We start from the raw sequence: 21,737 nt of genomic DNA on the forward strand, positions 1-21,737 counted from the left end.
GTAAAGGACCCCCAACTCACTCTTCTCACTGCTGTTCCATGTGACTCTTCAGCTAAAGGAGAGTCTGGAGTTGCTCCAGTTGCTTCATGAAAGTTCAGGTTGCTTGGAACAGAAACACAGGAAGGGACATTTCTGAGTAAGACCCATAGTGGGGATCTCAGTGAATGGATGAAGTCATTAAACAAAATGCTAGTCTCTCTAATTGGAGATACATGCAAAAGCGTGTCCAGCGCCTCAGATGGTCACCGGTCATATGAGTAGCAATCTGGGAAACACAGGTGATTGAGTGTCTCCAAAGAGAACTCTCAGCTACCTCGGCATGCTTCACAGAATGAGAAGGGTGAAACTGGCTCTTCACCTGTTTTTCACAAGGTATGATTGGGGGCCAGTAGATCCAGGCAATGGTAATAAAGGAACAAAATTTGAGGATGAATGCAAAACCTCTCCATTATCCAGTCTGATAGGTGAGGAGGAGAAGGCTACTGTCCCAAGGAGGAGGCCTATACAGTGTAGAAGCGAAGTACTACGTGAGTAGCAAGACCCAAACGAAGCAGAAGCGTTGAGGTGGCATCTTGCAGAATTATCCTGAAGGAAGAGTTTCTACCTCCCTGTCTCTGGTCCAGTCCTTCATGCCTTGCCTTGCCCCATAAGATGATGGTGTTCTCCATCTTTCTTTTCCTGATGCCAGATCCAATGCTTAAAGTCGATGACAGCAACACTCGGATCCTGATCGGCTGCTTGGTGGCCATTATCTTCATCCTCCTGGCCATCATTGTCATCATCCTCTGGAGGCAGTTCTGGCAGAAGATGCTGGAGAAGGTGAGGAAATGCAGAACAGTCATGGGATAGGAACCTACCCCACCCTTGCCTAAGCCACTGTTGCCCTAGGAGAAAATGGCAAAGTATAAGAACTTATAAATGCTTAGAGCATTAACTGGGGCTACTAAGAAGCCTGGGAGTGGCGAAGCTTGTTATTGAAAGGAGTCAGAAAAGAACAAGCTAAGTCCATTTTCTCATATTTGGAATGGAGAGTTTGGAACCTCCCTAGAAAACTCAGAAAACTCTTCCTAATACATTGAATCTCAACTCAAGCATCTCCCTTGAAGGTTTTGATTCACTGGGTTTGGCAGGGAGGAGTGCAGGAATCTGTATATATATTTTTAATTTTTGAATTAAAAAAACCTAGCCGAAACTTCTGATAATGCTATCCCTTCTCTTCCGTTACAGTTTACATTTGTGTGTGTGCGTGTGTGTGTGCACGCACGCACACACATGCATGTGTGTGTGTGTATGTGCAGAAAAACATTCAGCCTCATTAATATCCAAGCCAAGTTTCTTGTAATCTTATTCCTACTTCTTTGTGTACTTGGAAGTTATGATGACGCATCTTTCTGAGTCCCTCCTCAGATTTGTTTCGTCCAGTCTAAATTATCTGAGTAATTTTTTATACATTTGTCTAATACTTGACAGTCTGCAAGGACTTTTTTCACATGTATTATTTTACTTGAACCTCAATGAATACTTCCAGTGAGCTGGGCAGAGTAGTTATATTGAACTGTTTTTCTGTTGAGAAAATGTGACGTGCTCAAGGTCATACAACTGGTATCCTATTTTCTATGCTCATTCCCATCTTGAAATTTGTTGACGTTTTTCTTCCAAAATATGTACATTCCACCAAAGATGGAATATCTATGACTTTCTTTGGTTTCCTAAGGCCAGATAGCAGCTTTCTGGGCACTCCTGCTAAGCATCTGATGCTCTTGGGGTCTGCTGATGATTACATATGTCTACATTTGGCCGTGGACGTCTTCACTTGATCAATGAGTTCAAAGGGATGTGGACCGTGAGATGTTGTAGAAGTTCTGAGCTGTGAGGCACGATGAGGCAATGTTAAAACCTTCCTTCTTCTAGAATGCTGGAACCTACTGGGTGTCTAGATCCAGGATGAGGGGCAGCAAAGAGTACTGGTGGTAGTAGAAGCTGGTGGACTAGAGATTCATGGGACAGCTGGAAGCTACTGTATGTCCTTGAGTAATTTGTTATGACTGCATTTTCTTTGGGAAGAGGGAGTCTGTGTTCTATACTCTATGAGCTATTTCTTTCTTTATTGGAACCAGAATTTACCGGACTTCTCTGGGTCTTTCTTCTGAGTCTAATTGGAATATGTTCATGGGTTGGAAGATGACTGTCACATTGGAGACTCTTTAAGTAAAAGCGAGAGGAAAAATTTTGCCCTGGAATATTTAACTTGGTCCTTCAAGAAATCCTTTCTAACCCTGTATATCCTAGTAAGATAACTCTGGATGCTCTTGAATGACCCGAGATTTCTTCCTGGGGACAGAATTTGTGTGTGTGTGTGTGTGTGTGTGTGTGTGTGTGTGTGTGTGTGTGTAAAACCCTTAAGCATGCACATATATTCCAAGAAACATTACTCAAAATAGCTTTAGACTAAGCATTACTTGTAGGATACTTTTGGTGGCGTCATTTTTTCTTTGAGAGAGTTAACCCATATTTACTGAGTACCTACTATGTGCTAGATCCCATGCAGTATCGAGGACGTTGCTGCAACAAAGGACTTTTCAGTCTAGGGGATGAAGCAGACATAAGTTTCTCCTGAGCAACCAAAGTGTGTTTGTTGGAGTGGAGTGGAACATTTTACATGTTCAGATCCAAATAGTCACATAATTCAGATTCTGGCATTTTCCTTTGGAAGGAGCAGGTAGGTCACATTGAACAGGATGCCAAAACAATTTGTTATTTTCATCTTCCTCTTTCTTTACCAGGTGTAATTCACCTCAGTATCCTCAGGGCTTTTCTTTCCCATTCTGTAGCCATTTTATTTTTGGCTAGTAAAAATGAAGGATTGAGGACATATTATCCTAACCTACAGGGTCAGAGTGATCAGGTGGACTGCAAACCCATCATGTTGCAGCACGTTTGTTGACTGAATGAGCATTTTAGTGTATGTCTACGCAAAATCAAACCAGTTGAAGGATAAGTCTGCAAAAATCTATTATTTAATAGAACATCAAAAACTCTGCAAGATTGAGAAGATCTTTGATTGGCTACTGAGGGGTTCTTCTAGTGTCACGTAAATAACGCTTCTAAGTGCTTCAGTGAAAGCTAATGAATGTTGGCAGCATGGAAGTTCGGATGTCAGATTCTGCCTTGACACAATGAAGGGTTATTCTAAATTTCTATGACACAGGCATTTGTGGAACCAGACTGTGCCTTATCCTGTCACCTGTGGTGCTTCCAGAGTTTAAGAGTAACAGAGAGGTATCTCAGCTGAGTGAAAGAGCTGGGTTTGAGGAGAGGAGGAAGTGATGATCCCCCTTCTGCCAACTTGCCTTCCCCATCCTTCTCCTTCAGGCTTCCAGGAGGATGCTGGATGATGAAATGACAGTCAGCCTGTCCCTGCCCAGTGAGTCCAGCATGTTCAACAACAACCGCTCCTCATCGCCAAGTGAGCAGGAGTCCAATTCCACTTATGATCGCATCTTTCCCCTTCGCCCTGACTACCAGGAGCCATCGAGGCTGATACGAAAACTCCCAGAATTTGCACCGGGGGAGGAAGAGTCAGGTGAGGATGACCCAGTGGCACAGAATGAGGGAGACGTCTTGACAGGGATAATGAAGGTGTGATGCTTTGCTCCTACTCAACCAAATCTTGGTTTGATCGAGAGAGGTCCACATTCTCCTGAGAAGTTCACACCCTTTTTCTAGATTGATCTGCTGCTTCTCCTACCCTAATCTGAGCGCCTCTCCTTCACTACTGCACATAGCCGGTGTTTGAAGGGACCCCCAGGTCAGAAGAGGAAAGGTGTCCCCTAAGTGTTAACACCAGAAGACTCAAAGCAGTCCAACTAGTCTGATCTCCTCATTTTCCATAGGAAGAAGATGAGGAAGCCCGGATAGGATACTCACCCACTACTAAACATCATTCGTGGTAAATTCAAGGCTAGCACTTCCCCTGGAGAAAACAAATACATGAAGCTAAAGACATCCTAGAATTCCCAGTTTTTTTTGGCCATCTAGATAATAGAGTTTATCTAATTTTTGTTGATTTATCTTTGGTGAAAGTTTATTAGAATAATACAAAAAATTTTTATGACAGCAAATATTTCTTGCCTTTCTTCAGTAAAAGCATTGCTTTGGTAAAACTGTGCCAATTGATTCACATCCAGGTTTTTTTTAACGTGTTTCAGAGTGACATCAGAAGGGATTCTGGGGTCATCGCTGGGGCTCAAAGTAGCTTCTCCATAAGGTCAGCAACTGAAGAGTGATCCAAGTTAGTAGAAGAACTGGGGGGGGGAGGGCAGGAAGAGCTGGATAGAGAAGTAGACAGGACTAACTGGGGTGCATAGGCTTTTCAAGGGCTCTTTTCAAAGGAAGGAAGGAAACTAGCATGTATTTATCATTCCACAGACAGCAAACATTGAAGGAGCACATTGAACTCAGGCAATTTTACAGAGATAGCAAGAATAAGGGATATAAACGAATTTATTTCCTAGGTTGAACTAAAGTAATTTATGTATTTTCCAAAGTCTTAAAACATCTCCCCCCGCATGTTTTAATGTTTATTTTTAATTTTTTAAAGTTTATTTATTTTGGGAGAGAGAGAGAGAATGAGCTAGTGAGTGAGAAGGAGAGGTGGAGAGAGAGGGAAAGAGAGAGCATTCCAAGCAGTGTGGAGCCTAACAGGCTCAATCTCATGAACCATGAGATCACTGTCTGAACCAAAATCAAGAGTCGGACGCTCAACCCATGAGCCACCCAGGTGTCCTGTAATGCTTATTTTTTAAAGAAGGATATATCTTAAACTAGATCATATAATCAGAAAGTTTTTTAAATCCCTAATATAGGTTATTAAATCAATGATGGTGTCTTAAAATTAAAGAAACATGATTAAATCTTCAAACTTTAATACTCCTGCCCTTACAGTGCATGAAGTGGCCTATAGCTTCACCACAATCCCATAAGATTAGCCAAGGAGGTTGTTGGTGATCATGCAGTTTGAAAAGAATAAGAGAGAAAATGATGGTCTACATTCCAAAGGCCCTAAGAAAGAGTCTCTAGAGGAGCCATTCTCCAAATGACAATGGCATGGGGTATGGTGGGTGATCTTGGGGGCGCCTCCCAGTCTTCCTGTCAAGATGCCCCTTGGAGTAAGACTCATCGCCCATGTCTTCCCAGGCTGCAGTGGTGTTGCAAAGCCGGCCCAGCCCAGCGGGCCCGAGGGGGCGCCCCACTACGCGGAGGCTGACATTGTGAACCTGCAGGGGGTAACCGGAGGCAACACCTATTCAGTGCCTGCTGTTACCATGGACTTGCTTTCAGGAAAAGACGTGGCTGTGGAAGAGTTCCCCAGGAAACTCCTAACATTCAAGGAGAAGCTAGGAGAAGGCCAGTTTGGGGAGGTGAGTTGAGTCTTCTATTGGGGTCTCCAGTTCTTGGTATCTCAAAACTGTCCAGTAGAGCATAGGACCCCTTTCCAAAGTGGATTCATACTAGAATGTCTCCTTCACTTATCTCTCCTCACCTTGTCTTCCAGAAGGCTGGTGTTGGGTCAACCTCATCTCTGCGAAATAACAGAGACCCTGGGTCTTCTGATTTCTGTGTAGGAGGTTTTTTTTTTAATGTTTTTTATTTTATTTTATTTTATTTTATTTTATTTTATTTTATTTTATTTTATTTTATTTTATTTTATTTTATCTTTTAAATATGATATTTATTCTCAGATTGGTTTCCATACAACACCCAGTGCTCACCCCAATAGGTGCCCTCCTCAGTACCCATCACCCACCCTCCCACCCCCCATCAACCCTCAGTTTGTTCTTTAAGCCAGTAAGTCACTGGACTTCAGATATCCTGAAAAACATTCAATATTTTCAGCAACTTTTACGATAGGTTACAGAGGGTGGGGACCCATAAGATGTGATCATCTTTTATAAACTGTCCAAGAACATCTTGCTGCTTGATAGGCACTTTGTTTTCTTCCTTTCAATGGGAGTTATGTGTAAAGTGGTCAAAAACAACCTCGCCCCTGACTTTAGTCCCAGAATCAGCCACCAGGGAATGAACTGCCAACTGAGATAAGGAGGAGCACTCTTCCCAATTGCCCTCCGAGTGATGCACGTAATAGTGACTTTGCACTCTTCCATCGGTCACATGAACCTTCTGAGAATTCCAAGCCATGATTTAAGTGGCAATAGGCACTTCAACAGTGCCATCTGAACTCTAAATGAAATATAAGAATGTGTTATTGGTTTTCAGTATGGGTGGCGCTCTACCCTTGGGTAGGTTTGGTGTTGGTAGGGGTAGAAGGGTCCATGGCATTTGTTTGTGATGTTGTAGGTACTCATTCTGTCCCCTGGGTTGAAAACACAGGCTCGTTACACTGTTGATAATACATCGGGGTTACTTACATTGCTGATGCCATACCAAAGGATGACTTAGAGAGGAGATTGCCATGTGTTTTGTATGATCCGCTAACTAAACTCCCTTGAGTCAAAGTTGGAGCATTTATGCCAAGTGACATTTTATAATGGACTGTGCTGTAATAAAATACCATGTTGTAGATTCGTTGACATATTTAATGTTCCAATCAATGTATGTTTCTTTCACAAAGCAGTAACGTATCATATCAGCTGGGTACTTTACCGTTGTGTGTGTCAACCACTTGAATTAAAGGTGTGTCACACGTATCTTAACAGTCTCTTGATGATTTTTACTGGAGTTGTTAAGAGTTAGCTTGTCTCCAGGAAATGCCCAGCAAGAGCACTGAGGCGTCTTCAGGAGAAACGATGATGCTGAAAGTAGGTGACTTTTGTCTAGGTTCATCTCTGTGAAGTGGAGGGGATGGAAAAGTTCAAAGACAAAGATTTTGCCCTAGATGTCAGTGCCAACCAGCCTGTCCTGGTGGCCGTGAAAATGCTCCGAGCAGATGCCAACAAGAACGCCAGGTCTGTGGTCTGCATTTTGAATTCTCCTTTATGTATTTCACCTTCGGGATCAGGAACACCCCTGGAAACCTTTGAGCAATTTTTTCTTTTGAGATGGGAAGGTCTGTGAGCTGCCTCACCTGTCACTGTTACGCTTTATTTTTCTGATGGGCTTGTCGCCCTCGTCTCCTCTCCCCTCCATCCCTGGCAGACGCAAATGCCCACCATCCATCGAATTAGCTACCTATCTACCTCCTAACTCCTTCTGCACAGAGCTGTACTTCCCAACACACACAACAGCCTGAATATTTGCTCCTGCCATGGTTATGCACAGACATACTCCTGAATGTCATTACCACGTCTTGGCAGACTTCCACGTTCACACACATCTCTCTTGCTGAGTCTCTTCCGTTCTCCTTTTTTCGCATCTCTACTTACTTTCTCATCCCTTTTTTTTTCTCTTTTATGCTTCTTCTCTTCTGTGTCCAGCAACCCCCCAAATGAGAAGCTACCTCTACTTGGAAAAGTATCCATGGACCTCAAAGCAAAAGGATCCACAGTCCTTTTAGCTGTTTCCCAAACTGGCTAATAGTCTCTTGGATCCTTTGCCACATAAATTGCAGTTTCCAGCCATACTCCGTTGTCTGACAGCCTTTCCATTACAGTAATGGTGAGTTAATCCTCACCCAGGGAGGCGTGCTGGTTGAAAGCTGGTTGTCTGTGTCTCAGAGAAGTCTGCACATCTGGGTAACGTATGTATTTTCCCATTTGTGTTGACTTGATTAGTCTCACTGATACTCACAGTGAGAGAAAACTTACTATTCCTATTCCCCAAATTATTGTCAATTCCACGAGTGGTGGTAGAGTTTCACTAAAAGTGTTGCAATGGACAGGATGTGGAATGAAGAAAGGTGAGGGAACAAAACTGGAATTTCAACTGTGAGAATTTCAATCTTTTTTTTTTTTTAATGTTTATTCTTGAGAGAGACAGCGAGAGAGAGAGCAAGCGGGGGAGGGACAGAGAGAGAGGGAGACACAGAATCCAAAGCAGGCTCCAGGCTCTGAGCTGTCAGCACAGAACCCCACACGCAGCTTGAATTCACGAGCCGTGAGATCATGACCTGAGCCGAAGTCAGATGCTCAACAGACTGAGCCACCCAGGCGCCCCTGAGAATTTCAATCTTAAGGACATCAGTATGCACTGATGACATCCTCTGCCTCCCTTAGAGAGATGGAATATTCTTTATATTGGCCTTAGCACATGATTGGAGAGAGTGGCAAGAGGAAGAAAGTGTAGGATGTGACAAAGCCTTTGCCCATTGTTTTGGTTGGCAAGGTTTGGTGTTTCTCCTCTTGTACCCACTGCACTTTAGCAGTGATGGGTGACGTAGACTCTGCCCCGCCCCCCAAAGCTGTGGAAACCCCTGGTTTGGAATGGAGGGGGAATCCAAGAGGGCAGGTTTCATATCACGACTACATTGATTTCAAGGGTGTTATATTAACACGATATGACTGCCAGTCCAGGTTCCTAGAAAACTCACTGGAGATGACTCCTCTGCTCCGATAGTTTCCAGAATGTGGGCCAGTGGTCTCACTAACGCAGCTATTGTTACTGGGAAGGTGATAGCCCACTTTGTGACTCAAGGGTGGTTGTCACTAAGTACTCAATCAGTTAACGGTCTTGGCCACACGAGTGCTGTTTTTGAAATGACCCCACATTACCACCCTGAGCTTTCAACAGCTCTGTTTTGAACGGGCTACTCAGTGTGTGTTGTGACTGACTGTTGGTGTGCCCTGTATCAGGAAAAGCCAGTATGAGGGGGGAAAAATAAAAGAATGATCAGATAAACCAGAGGATAATTATTCACTTTATAAAAGATTTCTTTGCTTTATTCATAGAGTGACTCCCTGGCTTTTTAAAAAGGTAAATCCCCAGGGCACTTAAGATACGATTACCAGTGAAAAGTTTCATTTCGCAGACTCGTTGTTAGCAGCGTGTATTCGATTCAGCAAGTGGTAATCATTTTCTACGTGGTGGGCCTTCTGTCAGGTTCTAGGGATTCAAATGTGAGCAGATCATGGTTCGTGTTCTCCAAAAGATTTCAGTTGAAGAGGGTGCATCCGATACCAGGGTGAATAGAATGAGACAGTTTCCGGGTGCCAACTTCTCTGTCCTCTCAAAGGTTATCCAAAGGGAGACAAGACTTGGAATAATGGGCGGGACCAGGCTTTGCCGTGTCTTCTTCCCCTTCCTGTTTCTAACCCTGGCAACCTCTGGGTTTACCCGTGTCTGTGTCCTCCAAAGGAACGATTTTCTTAAGGAGATAAAGATCATGTCCCGGCTCAAGGACCCAAACATCATCCGCCTCTTAGCTGTGTGCATCACCGAGGACCCTCTGTGCATGATCACTGAGTACATGGAGAATGGAGATCTCAATCAGTTTCTTTCCCGCCACGAGCCCCCCAGTTCTGCCTCCAGCAACGCACCCACTGTCAGGTAAGCAAGCCAGCTCGTCTGTCCCTTCTGTGTGTTCCTGAGACAAACCTGGGCTCTGAAGAAGCGGAGCGGTGAACTTGAAAGTACCTTGGTGTTCTGGGATGGCAGGGAGGTTAGTATGCAGGGAATAATGGAGCAACTGTCCTGCGGGGGGAAAGCAAGGAGATTCACGGAGAGCAGAGAAGGGATGCTGAGGTCGAAACTCCAGTTCGTAGGAAGCACCCAGGGAATGCATGCCTTTCACGGCTCCCTCTTTCCGCAGGCTACTTTCTCTCTTCCTTTTTATTCCCTCAGTTATGCCAACCTGAAGTTTATGGCTACCCAGATAGCCTCTGGTATGAAGTACCTTTCCTCTCTTAATTTTGTCCACCGAGACCTGGCCACACGAAACTGCTTGGTGGGTAAGAACTATACCATCAAGATAGCTGACTTTGGGATGAGCAGAAACCTGTACAGCGGTGACTACTACCGGATCCAGGGACGGGCAGTCCTCCCTATCCGCTGGATGTCTTGGGAGAGCATCTTACTGGTGAGTCCCTCACGTCTGTAAGCCCTACCTTAGCGACTGACGTGGAGGCAGGTGCATATGGCGCATAGGGACCCACTTTTAAGTTTATTTATTTATTTTGAGAGGAAGAGAAAGAGAACATGAGCAGGAGAGGGGCAGAGAGAGAGAGAGAGAGAGAGAGAGAGAGAGAGAGAGAATCCCAAGCAGGCTCCACACTGTGAGCACAGAGCCCGTGTCAGGGCTTGAACTCACAAACCGCCAAGATCGTGACCTGAGTCAGACCAGGAGTCGGATGCCCAAACGACTGAGCCAGCCAGGTGCCTCCACTTTATAATTTTTATTCAACGCTTGGTATTCTGGACCATGAGTGAATAGTTTTTCAAATGTCTCTTTTGGAGGTGTATTTTCTGACCGTGTATGTTTGAGATATTTTATTGTTGGTTTTATACCACTTAGCTGATTTGTGGAATTTTTAGACTTTAAACATTTACTTCCTGCCATGCTGCACACAGGTAATTTCGTCTTAATTGGCTAAATTAATATCACTGAGAAAATCCTGGAAGCAATCTAGCTTTCCTTGTTTATAGTTAATCTGTTTATTCCTCTTTCATATTCTTAAAGGATTCATTAATTAAATTTGAAATGAAAAAATATATATAGCCATTTCCTTTCTCTCACCAAGATATCCATTATTAGTAGTTTGGCATATTTCCTTTGAGGGTTGTTTTCTGTACACACATTTCTGTGTATATATAGATGTGTGTGTGTATGTGTGTGTATATATACGTGTATATATATGTATATGTATATATGTATATATACACACAGTAGCCTCCCTTTATTTGCGGGGGAGATGTTCCAAGACCCTCCAGTGGATACCTGAAACCACTATATATACTATGTTTTCCCCCCATACATACATACCTATAATAAAGCTTAATGCATAAATTTGGCACAGTAACAGGGTAAAAACAATAGTAGTATTGTTATATTATATTGTATAACAAGATTCTGTTTATAACAAGATACTGTCATCAAAGTTACGCAAACATGGTCTCTCTCTCTCTCTGTCTCCAAAATATCGTACTATGCTCCCCCTTCCTCTTGTGATGATGTAGGATGATACAATGCCTACATGAGGAGATGAAGTAGGTGAATTGCGTAGGTGTCGTGAAGTGGCGTTAGGCTACCATGTAGCGTGGGCAGAGCGTTCTTGGCTTCTGGATCGCGGTTGACCATGGGCAGCTGAAATCGTGGAAAGTGCAACTACAGATAAGGGGGACTCCTGTGTACAGATAATTACATTCCATAATTGGGACCATACGATGCACATATAACTCTACAACGTTAGCATTTCCTATGTCATTAAACGTTCTTCAAAAATATGATTTTAGGGGCACCTGGGTGGCTCAGCCGGTTAAGCATCCAACTTCGGCTCAGGTCATGATCTCACGGTTCACAGGTTCGAGCCCTGGGTCAGACTCTGTGCTGATAGCTCGGAGCCTCCTTCACATTCTGTCTCCTTCTCTCTCTGCCTCTCTCTCTCTCAAAAATAAATAAAACATTTACAAAAATGTGATTTTAATGGCTGCATCATACCCTATGGTGTGTGTATAGCCGATAATTTAATGATATCTCTGTAATTTGAGATGTCAGTGTTTTTCTGATTCCCACTATTATGAATGCTGCCTGTATACACCAGATTACTTAAGTCCTTACAAGGATCTTTACCATCTACACATGATGCACACATTTTTCCCATTTCTGATGTGATTATTGAGCAGTGCTCTCTTTGAAGGTATTATAGAGTGTTGTAAAAGATTATTAGTCTGAGATTCAGAGGGTCCTGTTCCAAATCTCAGTTTTTCCATGACTAATGGTCTTGCTATCTAGGAGATTTTTAGTAAACGTCTCTTGTCTCACTTTTCTGACCCAAATAAATAAGGGTAAATAACCTCATCTACTTGAGGGTTGTACTTATTGAATAGAAAATGTGCACGTATTTAATGCATGCTGATTACATCTGAATCCCATTGCTGTCACGTGTTAGTCTACCCTTCAAGACTGGGACTCTCACTGACCTGGGAAGCAAGGGTCCTGCATTCTCCCAGGGACTTTGGGCACCTAAACTAGATTTCTCTGTCTCTAATGTAAAGGCGATTGACTTTCCATTCTAATTTTGCCATTCCCATGGGCATTTTCCCAAGGCTACCCTACAGCCTGAAGTTTGAGCTTCTGACACTTGGTGGAAGAGTCAGGTGGCTTACGGCTGCACCTCTTTCAGCCCTGGGATCTCATCCCCAAGGGAAGCAGGTCTAAGCTGAGGCCACGGGGGACAAGATAATGATCTGCAGCTTGAGGCCCAAGCAACTTCATTTTGTTGTTGTTGTTGTTTTAAGTTTATTTGTTTATTTTGAGAGAGAGAGAGAGTGTGCAAGTGCACGAGTGGGGGAGGGGCAGAGAGAGAGGGAGAGAGAGAATCCCAGGCAGGCTCCATGCTATCAGTGCAGAGCCCATCACGGGGCTCCATGTCGCGAACTGTGAGATCGTGACCTGACCTGAAACCAAGAGTTGGCCGCTCAACTGACTGAGCCACCCAGGCGCCCCATTTTGTCATTTTAGATTCTCCATGCACATCTTGGCAGTCCCAGTCTTCCTTGCCCTGGGGCGTGGAAGGGGGTGACCAGGGCATGCAGATCTCACCCGCGCATATCATGCACTGGCTATCCTGGTTTCCTCTTCTCTTCCTTACGTGAACAGGGCAAATTCACGACAGCGAGTGACGTGTGGGCCTTTGGGGTGACTCTGTGGGAGACGTTCACCTTTTGCCAGGAGCAGCCCTATTCCCAGCTGTCTGATGAGCAGGTCATTGAGAATACTGGAGAGTTCTTCCGGGACCAAGGGAGGCAGGTGAGAACTGCTGGGGGTGGGAGGGTGTACACCTGGGTGCTTCACAAGGTGAGAAGAAGAAAGTCCTGATTTAGCAGGATAGCCGGAGCCGGGAGATGGGCTACGTGGATGGCAGTCTTTGGTCACTAATTATCCAGAGAACGTGAAAGACTGAGGTCCGCCCCCCACCACCCCTGCCAGCCATACACTCTGCCCGATCCACATGGCAGGGATCCGTTCCGCCAGGTGCCTCTGCGACTCGAAGACAGCAGGAAATCAAATCCGCTCTCTCACGTTTGCCCTATTTCTTGCTGTGGACCGTATGGTTCATCTTCCTGGTTGAAACACTAAGAACAAAAATATAAGTTTAAAAAATGAATAAGGGATTCATTGACAGTACCTAAAAACTTGGTTTGGACTAAATATTTAGCAATGTTTCTGGATTGTTGTGCCGGGAGATGAGCAGATGTGTCCAGAACTCGGGGAACAGCGGGGTCCCACGCTGACGAGGGTCCCAATTCCCAGTCAGGATACTCTAACATTTCTTTAGTGACTCGGTTTGTAAAGACCCCGTGACCTGTAGGATTTGGAGCTTGCTGATGTGGCTGGAGCACTGAGCCTCCCCAAAGTGGCCTGGCCACAGCACCCTGGAGGGTGGCAGTTGAAGCCAGCTAGTGAGAGGGAGAAGGCCTGCGGAAAATGAAAACGTAGGGGCGCCTGGGTGACTCGGTTGGTTAAGGGTCCGACTTCAGCTCAGGTCATGGTCTCACGGTTCGTGAGTTCGAGCCCCACATTGGGGGGGTGGGGGAAGAAAAGAAAAGAAAAGAAGAACTTAAATCCTTAAATACATCGAAGTAAGCAAAAGATAAGAAAGATAAGCAAAAGATAAGAAGAGATAAGACAATATGCAGGTTGAAAGCAAGAGGAAGAGGGCCTGGGATTTCACTTTATCTTGCTGCTCTGTAGATCTTTTGGGAGCAGGGGATCCAAATGACCTGTCTTGGTTGTAAAATAATTGTGTTCATACCATGACAAAGGGCAAATTCACCCCTGTGTGCAGTGGACCAAGGCCAAGTGAGCGGACCAAGGAAAAAAGTGATTTTTCTACTGGACTAATACATCATGACACGAGGCTGACCTATTCTAGTTTTAATTTCTAACAATGCCCAGGATTTTATTTTTCTTATTTATTTTTAAATACTCAGCTTAAAAGGGTCCCCCAGTTCATCTTCACTACTAGTAGTGAGCCAAATGTATTTTCACCCACTACCAAGGGGTCAAATAGCAAAGTTAAGTTATTGAATGAAGCTGAGGTCAAAATCAGGTATTACCATTATATGCTCAGTGAACTTCTCCCCTATAAGCAAAAGTTGTAATTTTCGATAAAAATGTATTACATTTAGCACCTTAATCACTAAACATAACTTGTCAAAGTTAAACTTTATTGTAGTCTACAAAATTTCATTACTTTAAATTTTATTCCTAAAATGTCCGTATTCAAATTTTAAGTTTGACATTAGAGTGTAGGGACAGCAGTTTCTCAATACTGTCAGCTGCAAGGTGGACTCTGAGGTCAGCAGACTCCTCTGCGTGGCCCAATCCGGGGCAGGGGGTCCCAGAGAACATTATGGGAGGAGCAACACGGATATTTCCAGCATTCCGGTGTCTGCATCCGGCTGGGGTCCTATTCTGGTAGAGGAGCTGAGACCACCTAATTCACTTTCTGCCCCTGCCGTGATGGGCTCCGCCAAGATAAACCTCAACACTTGGGCCGTAACCAGAGGACTTGGTGTTCTAACAACTTGCTTTTCAGTCTGAGACCTCTTTTTGGCTAGAGTTTCGTCTTTTGTATGACAGTGGGGACCTCAGAATGGTTCATCAGGAAACGCTGCTGCAAACAACTAGGCAAGACAAGCGAAGGGACGGGGGCCGAGATGTGAGCGGGAAGAACAGACACCACACCTGTTTTAGTTTTCAAGTTCAAGCAGGGAGGGAGGCAGACAAAACTATAATGCAACCACACTTCCTTCCCCCCCACCCCCGCTTCTTAACATCCTTGTTTTCTGTTCACCTTTGTTTTCAAAGACCTACCTCCCTCAGCCTGCCATCTGCCCTGACTCTGTGTACAAGCTGATGCTCAGTTGCTGGAGAAGAGACACCAAGCATCGTCCTTCGTTCCAGGAGATCCACCTTCTGCTCCTTCAGCAAGGGGACGAGTGACGCTATCACTGCCTGGCGACATTCCGATGGCCCAGGTCCTTCTCACGAGACCTACCACTCACCCACGCCTAAGCCACTCCATCCGGACGTTGAATGGGCCGGGAGACGGAGGCTTATTCACTTCTCTGTCTCTGTCCCTGGCCTGCCTTCACTTCACTCCCCCACTCTCTACCCCTGACCCATATATACTCTTTTTTTTTTTTTTTACATTAAAGAAGTCAAAAAGAAAAAAAAAATCCTAGGAAAGATAAAATCTAGTAAAGAAATCTTACTTAATATACCAAAGTGTTGGATAGCAAGCTAGACAATTTAGATAATTTATAAAGGTTAAATATGCTATGTTTATAAATGTGCAGATGCTACAATATTTTTTCCATGTCACCTTTCAAAATGTATCTTCAGAAAGAAAAAACTTGAAGAATACTGATATCTTAGGAAACGTGGGATTAAGCTTAGGGAAGACACTCGGTAAGCGTGGAGAATCCGATGAGATGGTTGGTATTCGGTAACTGATCAGAGATTTCTGAGTTTCCTAATGTGGCCTCTGGACACGTCCTACCCTCTGCCTTTCCTTCTCCTGTCAAAGTGGATGATACATGCTTGAAAAACCCCAGGTTCTCAGAATGGGTGTTTTGTTCATTTTGTGGGCGGGGTCAAGGGGGAGGTCTAGATGCATAGGAAATACAGAGAATGTGTGTAGGAGAGAGCGTATCGCAAGGCCGTGTGAAGGGCAATCGTCATTTGCCAAAAAAGTACCTTGTGCGTGGAAGGGTTCCTGAACAGAGAATGGACATAGGAAAAGAAGTCTATGGAGGGCAGGTACACGTGGACTATTCCCTTGTGATTTCTGCTGAGGGTCCCCCACTTGCTCAGATATTTTCAGGCATGTGTTTCAGTGAGAGCCTGGTGTTGAATCAGTAGAGACTGGTGTTTTGATACCTGGACCATGGGTCCTTTGGTTCGTCTTTTCCAAGTCTTTCAGCTCTTTTATTAGGTGCATCCCCCAGGGGACCCGTGGGCTGGGGTGTGTGTGTGAATTTCTCTGGCACGAATACCTGAAGGCCCTGTGGAGTAGGGAGTAGGTCTGTTCTGAGTGTTTCCAAAATGTTGACCTAGGGCCAACGAGGGAAAGTCGCAAAGAGATAGCTTTCCACTCCTTATTAGAGCGAGCATAACCAACAGAACACACGAGGGTGAACGGGTCACCTCCAGAGGTCGGGGGGAGTCCTTTGTTGCCGAAGAGTTTCAGATGCAGGCTGAGGAGTCAGGCAAGAAAGAGAGAGGCTTTGAAACCCAAGGTAAATGGTTGTATGAGAGTCCTTGATTGCAGAGAGGCACAGGGTGAGCGTGAGAGAGAAGTCCCTCACTGCTCCTGCTTCGTGTGGAGGCTCTTACCCCGGCGGATGGTGCGGCCAGCAGGAAAGAAATCCTGGGGTTCTGGGTTCAGAAGCCAAGGAAACTGATACACTATTTAGTAAGAGTCCCCTCGGAACAGATGATGAGCTGTCTCCTCCACGAGGCCTCAGACTTAATGAGAAGCAGGAAAAGGCGCCCCTCCATTCCCTCCGAGGGAGCAACAAGAAAAGGTTACAGAATACGCTTCCCAAGTGTAAGAAATAGTCTTGAGATCTTGGGTCTGCTTCCCTAGCCCTCACCCGGCCCCCTGTGCACAGTCGCTCAGGGACTTGACTGTCCTCCCTGGTTCAGCCTTTAACATCTCTCCAGGCTATCGCAGAAGCCAAGTGCCCAAGTCCCCCAGACGGTCTTGTGACCCGAGCGGACATCTTCTCCCATAGCTGCCCTTCGACTCTGGGCTCCAGTCTCTGCCAGGGCTAACTCTGCCGAGATCACTGGCGTGGGGGTCAGGAGAGCGTTGGCTTGGAGCTCTGATCCTACTTCTGCCTCAAGCCAAGTGTGTTATTCTTCACACTTTCTGGAATCACTTCACCTTTCCGGACTTTACTTTCCCTAGCCGTCAAATGAGGGGATGGGGTTAGACGGCCTTGAAACCTTGCCCAGTTCTGATAGGTTCAGTGCTGGCTGGGTAATTGCATCTAGAGTTGACGCAGAGTCTGTCATCTGGTCACGTGGTTGTCCTGCTCTGCCGATCGCGGTCAGCAAAAGCAATGATGCAGGGAACGCACTGTCATAGTCATAGTAGCAGCGGCCACTTGTACAGCGCTTTCAAGTTCATCAGGCATTTCCATAGACATTATCTCATCTGACACGCGCAGGGCCAGACTCATTCTCCTACGTCCCAGGACCTGTCACACTGCTTTCAAGACCCGTGTTAACTTCATGTACCCGAGAGCTCTCTAGAGAAACAGAACCAATAGGATATATATGTACACACACACACACACAAATTTATTATAAGGATTTGGCCCATGTGATTAGGAGGCTCAAAAGTCTCACAAGCTGTCCCCTGCAGCTGCAAACCCAGGGAAGTGGGTGGGGGGCCCAGTTCCGGGAAAACGGAGGAGAGAAGACTGACGTTCAAGTTCAGCAGTCAGGCAGAGAGAGCAGACTCCCCTCCTCTGTCTTTTGCATCTTTTCCCGAGCGGCCCACACCAGAGAGGGCAGTCCTTTTCACTCAGTGCACCAATTCAGATGCTGAAGTCCTCTGGAAACACCCTCACAGAGGCACCCAGAAACCCTGTTTCATCTGGGCACATTGACACGGAAATTTCATCACCTCGCTGCAGGTGAAATCCAGGCCTACGGCCTATCCTCCGTTTTGCACCTGCCTCTGGTAGACCCACAGGCAGCCCGCGCCCGCGGCTTCTTATGTGGCCAGAGAGAATAACATCATCTCCCCGTCTTTGCCTAATCTCTCCACTTCTTTCTTTTCACACTTCTGCCTCAAACCACCGCACGCATTCCATGATCCCCCGTATAAAAAGAAAATCATACTGGAGATAAACTGAACGTGTCTGGATTTTCCTGGCCTTGAGCCACAGAGTAATTGGTTTCACGTGGCTCCCAAACCCGTTCAGGAGGAACGGAGGAAGAAGGAGGAGGAAGCTTTCTGGCACTGAGACTCCTACCTTAGAGACCCTGCTCTAGCTCCTAGCCCGGCCATGCCCGCAGAGCCTCGCTGCACGGACCAAAGAAACCCAATAGCAGGACATGGTGAAGAAGGCTTAGTACGTAGAATTTCAAAGTAGCTCAAACTTCGATGAGAAGAACGTAGCTGGGAGCTTTGAGAAAAGGAGATAGGAAAGGGGACAGCGAACCACGGAGGCCTTGTTAACCTTCGTAGTGAGTCATCCCCTTCGTGATAGATATGAGCTACTTCATATCCAGATTGTGTTTGGGGATCGTCAGATTTCACGTTGTACTTTTGCTGGTGAATGTGCTGCTAACTAGGTCCAAATCTGGATGTGCTGTCCAGACGCCTGTGTGATCAGAAGGGATCTGGAATGGAAGGAGACACAGAGGGGAAAGTGTGGTCTTGATGCTGTGGAAAGATCACGTACAAGTACACAAGACAGTATGAGGAAGAGCATTATATGGAAAGGGAGTAACAAACAAAGAAAAAGAATAAATGAATGTGCATGTGCCTGAGTGGGGAGGCGGGTGGGGACTAGAAAGAAGGCTACACAAAAAAAGGTAAGGGAGAGTGCAGGGGAAGGACCCTGGGCGAGTCAGGGCGGCAAGGCAGAAACAGGTGGGGCAGGTGAGAATCCATGCCGAAGCATGAAAGCAAATCTCGGAAGAGAGATCCGAGAGAGGGCAGAAAATGTAAGTGTTATTGGAGATAAAAGGTAAATATGTGTAGGGAAAGAAATTCTGGATGACAGAGATGATAAAAGTATTTATTAAAAAATGAAAAGTCAGGTGCGGTGTATGAAAAGGAAGGGAGCTTTTCAGAGTTTTGGGAAAGGGAAGGTCCTTATAAAAACACATAAGCAACCATCAGGGAATGATCTAATTTCAGACGGGGGCAGGTGAGGGGGCGCCCCGTCGAAGTGTATTCTGGGCCCTGCAGGCGCTGGGTAAACGGTGGTGGGAAGAGATCGTTCCTTTGCTTGAACTGGACTGTGTTTCCCAAGTGCTGCTTTGGAAATGATTTACGGCAGTTCACGGGGCGTTGTTTCCCTTCCCTTGCTTCTGTTGATCAAATCCATTTAAAATAATGCCCATCACTGCTGTGCCCAGAAAAGCCACAGGGAAACACTGAAATAATAGGCCGAAGTTAGACAAGACCAAATCTCACTTGATATCTATGCAGAGAGGTATACGCCACGTTGGAAGCAAGTGTTTCTCTAGTCCCATCCAGACTTCCCACGAGGAAGCCATGATGTGGGGCTGAGCCATATGTTTTGAGTAAAGGGGAACAGAAGAGGGGGAGTGTCTGCAAGAGGGAGAGATGAAGATATCCCAAGGAAATATTCCAAAGCAGAACAGCATCTTGTTTTGCCCAAAACTGAAAAGAAAATGAAGAAAATTACAGCCAGGGCCCAGATCACTTCCAGCATATGGTTAATAAGTCTTTGATCCTAACTGGAATTTATGTACCTGCCGTCTTGGCCTTTTCAGTAAGATCTCTGACCTCTGGCTGTGTATACGGTAGGTCCCTAAAAGTTTCTGGAATACCGATTGCAGATTCTGATCTATGCTGGGAAGTCCTTCTTGAGTTGAAAGTTAACATTTTTATAGAAACAGATGAACGCCTTTTCCACTTGGTAAATGCCTTGGAATGCTGAATCAATACGGAAAGAGACCAGAATGGTCAATGGTGATTGGATTTCTGGCATTTTTAGTTCTCTGGCACGATTAGCTGCATTGCTTGATGGCAGACAAGTGGTGGGTAATTATTTACTTGGTGTATCTTTTATTTAAAAACTTGTTATTTTGAAATACTTTAAGACTCACAAGAAGTTATAAAAAAGTAGAGCGGCCTTACCCTAACACCAGGCTTTCCCCATTGATAACATCACATGTGACCGTAGTCTATTCTCAAAACCAGAAAATTGACATTTGTAATTCTATTCATTAAACTGCAGACCTCACTCAGATGTCACCAGTTTTTTTTACATGTATTTATTTAGTTTCTGGATACTTTATCCCTTTCTGATTTGTAACCTGGCCCCGCGTGGGATGCGGCAGGAAACACACTACAATCCTACAGAATTCTAGAGAGAATACAACAAATTAATGTGTTCCTTTGTCAATGAGAAAGATCCTGCCTACACCGCTTCCACATTTTCTGACTAGTTTTGCTGTTTAGCCTCTGGAACAACCCAAAAACAACTCAGAAGGATTTGGAAACACAAAAGAGAGTGAGACCCGCACGTAGTTTGCTGGCTAGAGAATCAGTTGTAGGACGTTCTAGATGGTTCCTGCAGTTCCTACAAGTGGTAAGATTTGTAATGGTGGCAAGCAGGGGACTTAGGGTAAACGGGTCTTTTGGTCAAGAGCTAGGTGGCACTTAGTTGATGGCACCAGGGCTGGCTTGTGGAAGGAACAGAGTACGGTGGCATAGGGTCCCCTAACGTGTGATGAACACAATTTTCGGAGTAGTACAGACATTTAATTTGCCTAAATACCAATTCTTAAACGGAATGGCAGGTACATTGGACCAAATTAAATGTAAACACAGAAGCAACTTTGGGGGCAGTTGAAACTCTGGGTTTGCGGATCGCAGCCATGAGTTTTGTGATGGCATCTTTAACGTGCCCTATTTAAGGGTCACAAGGTGGTAACCGTGTTCACACTGCTTAGCCTGTGTCCTGTAAAGTTCCAAGCATGTAGTGAGCACTCAGCAAATATTTGCTGAGTGTTGTTTTTTGAATGAATAAAAGATAGAAACCGAAACTTGTCATTCAGCGTAACTGGGGTGAATTTAGGGAGAATTGCTTTGCTATATCGTAGAGGGTTTATTTTCAAACGAAGACAGAAAAAAGAGTGCGCAGACTTGTACCTGGTGAAGTTCATTCTCAGTTTGTATATTTTCTAACGATGACATCGATCTATGGAAATACCTCATTCCTTGAGGTGTTTAGACAGCAGTTCAAGGCAGTTCTCTGCAATGCACCCCAGCAAGAGCCCCAAACCCAGCCCATTTGAAGCTCTTTGGTTTCTCCTGCAGACACCTGGTCAAGAACTTGTAAAGGAGAAAGGTCAAAGTCCCAAGCAGGCCTGTGCTTACCCACATTCACAATTGCATATAAGGGGAGACTTTGCACAAAGACTTACTGGGAAAGCATAATGTGATAAGGCAATTACTTTGAGTGAAAACCTGTTTTCTTGCAAAGAGGCTTGGAAATAGTTGAAATTGGGGAGGATTCCTGCAAACACACCAAGAGTTTGTAATCTAGCCTATTCATTTTATGCCCTTTACTACTCATGATATCCTATTTTTTCTACCCTGTTGTCTGGTAACTTCCTAAGGGTTGAGTTTCTGAATCAACACGGCTCACTCTTCCTACGAGGAGGGAATATCTGAGCCTCATTTTGCGGGCTTTGGAGGATGATGTGTCTTGTCAAGGGGCAAAGAGCAAACTGATTGATTTCTGCTTAAAACTATCCTAGTCATTCCGAAACAGAATAGGTAAAAGTTCTCTGTATTAGAAAAGGAAACAAGATACCAATTGTATATTTTCTTTATTTATTCTCTGTAAGTCTGTCAGATGATAAATTGTAAATAACAATGATTAAAGAAATACGCTACTGA

General features: G+C 44.9%; 1 protein-coding gene across 6 annotated transcripts in view; it reads left to right on the forward strand.

Annotated features, from left to right (window-relative positions):
* DDR2 (discoidin domain receptor tyrosine kinase 2) overlaps window positions 1–21,737 on the forward strand; it is a 156,410-nt gene extending 134,673 nt beyond the window's left edge. For all 6 annotated transcript variants that reach the window (XM_086693127.1, XM_086693125.1, XM_086693130.1 and 3 more), the window contains 8 exons: window positions 689–819; window positions 3,373–3,583; window positions 5,197–5,420; window positions 6,838–6,965; window positions 9,250–9,441; window positions 9,736–9,970; window positions 12,710–12,859; window positions 14,924–21,737. In XM_086693127.1, coding sequence (XP_086549253.1) covers window positions 689–819; window positions 3,373–3,583; window positions 5,197–5,420; window positions 6,838–6,965; window positions 9,250–9,441; window positions 9,736–9,970; window positions 12,710–12,859; window positions 14,924–15,058 — 1,406 coding nt within the window. In that variant the 3' untranslated portion in view covers window positions 15,059–21,737. The remainder of the gene's footprint in view (window positions 1–688; window positions 820–3,372; window positions 3,584–5,196; window positions 5,421–6,837; window positions 6,966–9,249; window positions 9,442–9,735; window positions 9,971–12,709; window positions 12,860–14,923) is intronic.

Source organism: Puma concolor, chromosome E4 (genome assembly GCF_028749965.1).
Source record: "Puma concolor isolate L17-30 chromosome E4, mPumCon1.1.hap2, whole genome shotgun sequence".
Taxonomy (NCBI): domain Eukaryota; kingdom Metazoa; phylum Chordata; class Mammalia; order Carnivora; family Felidae; genus Puma; species Puma concolor.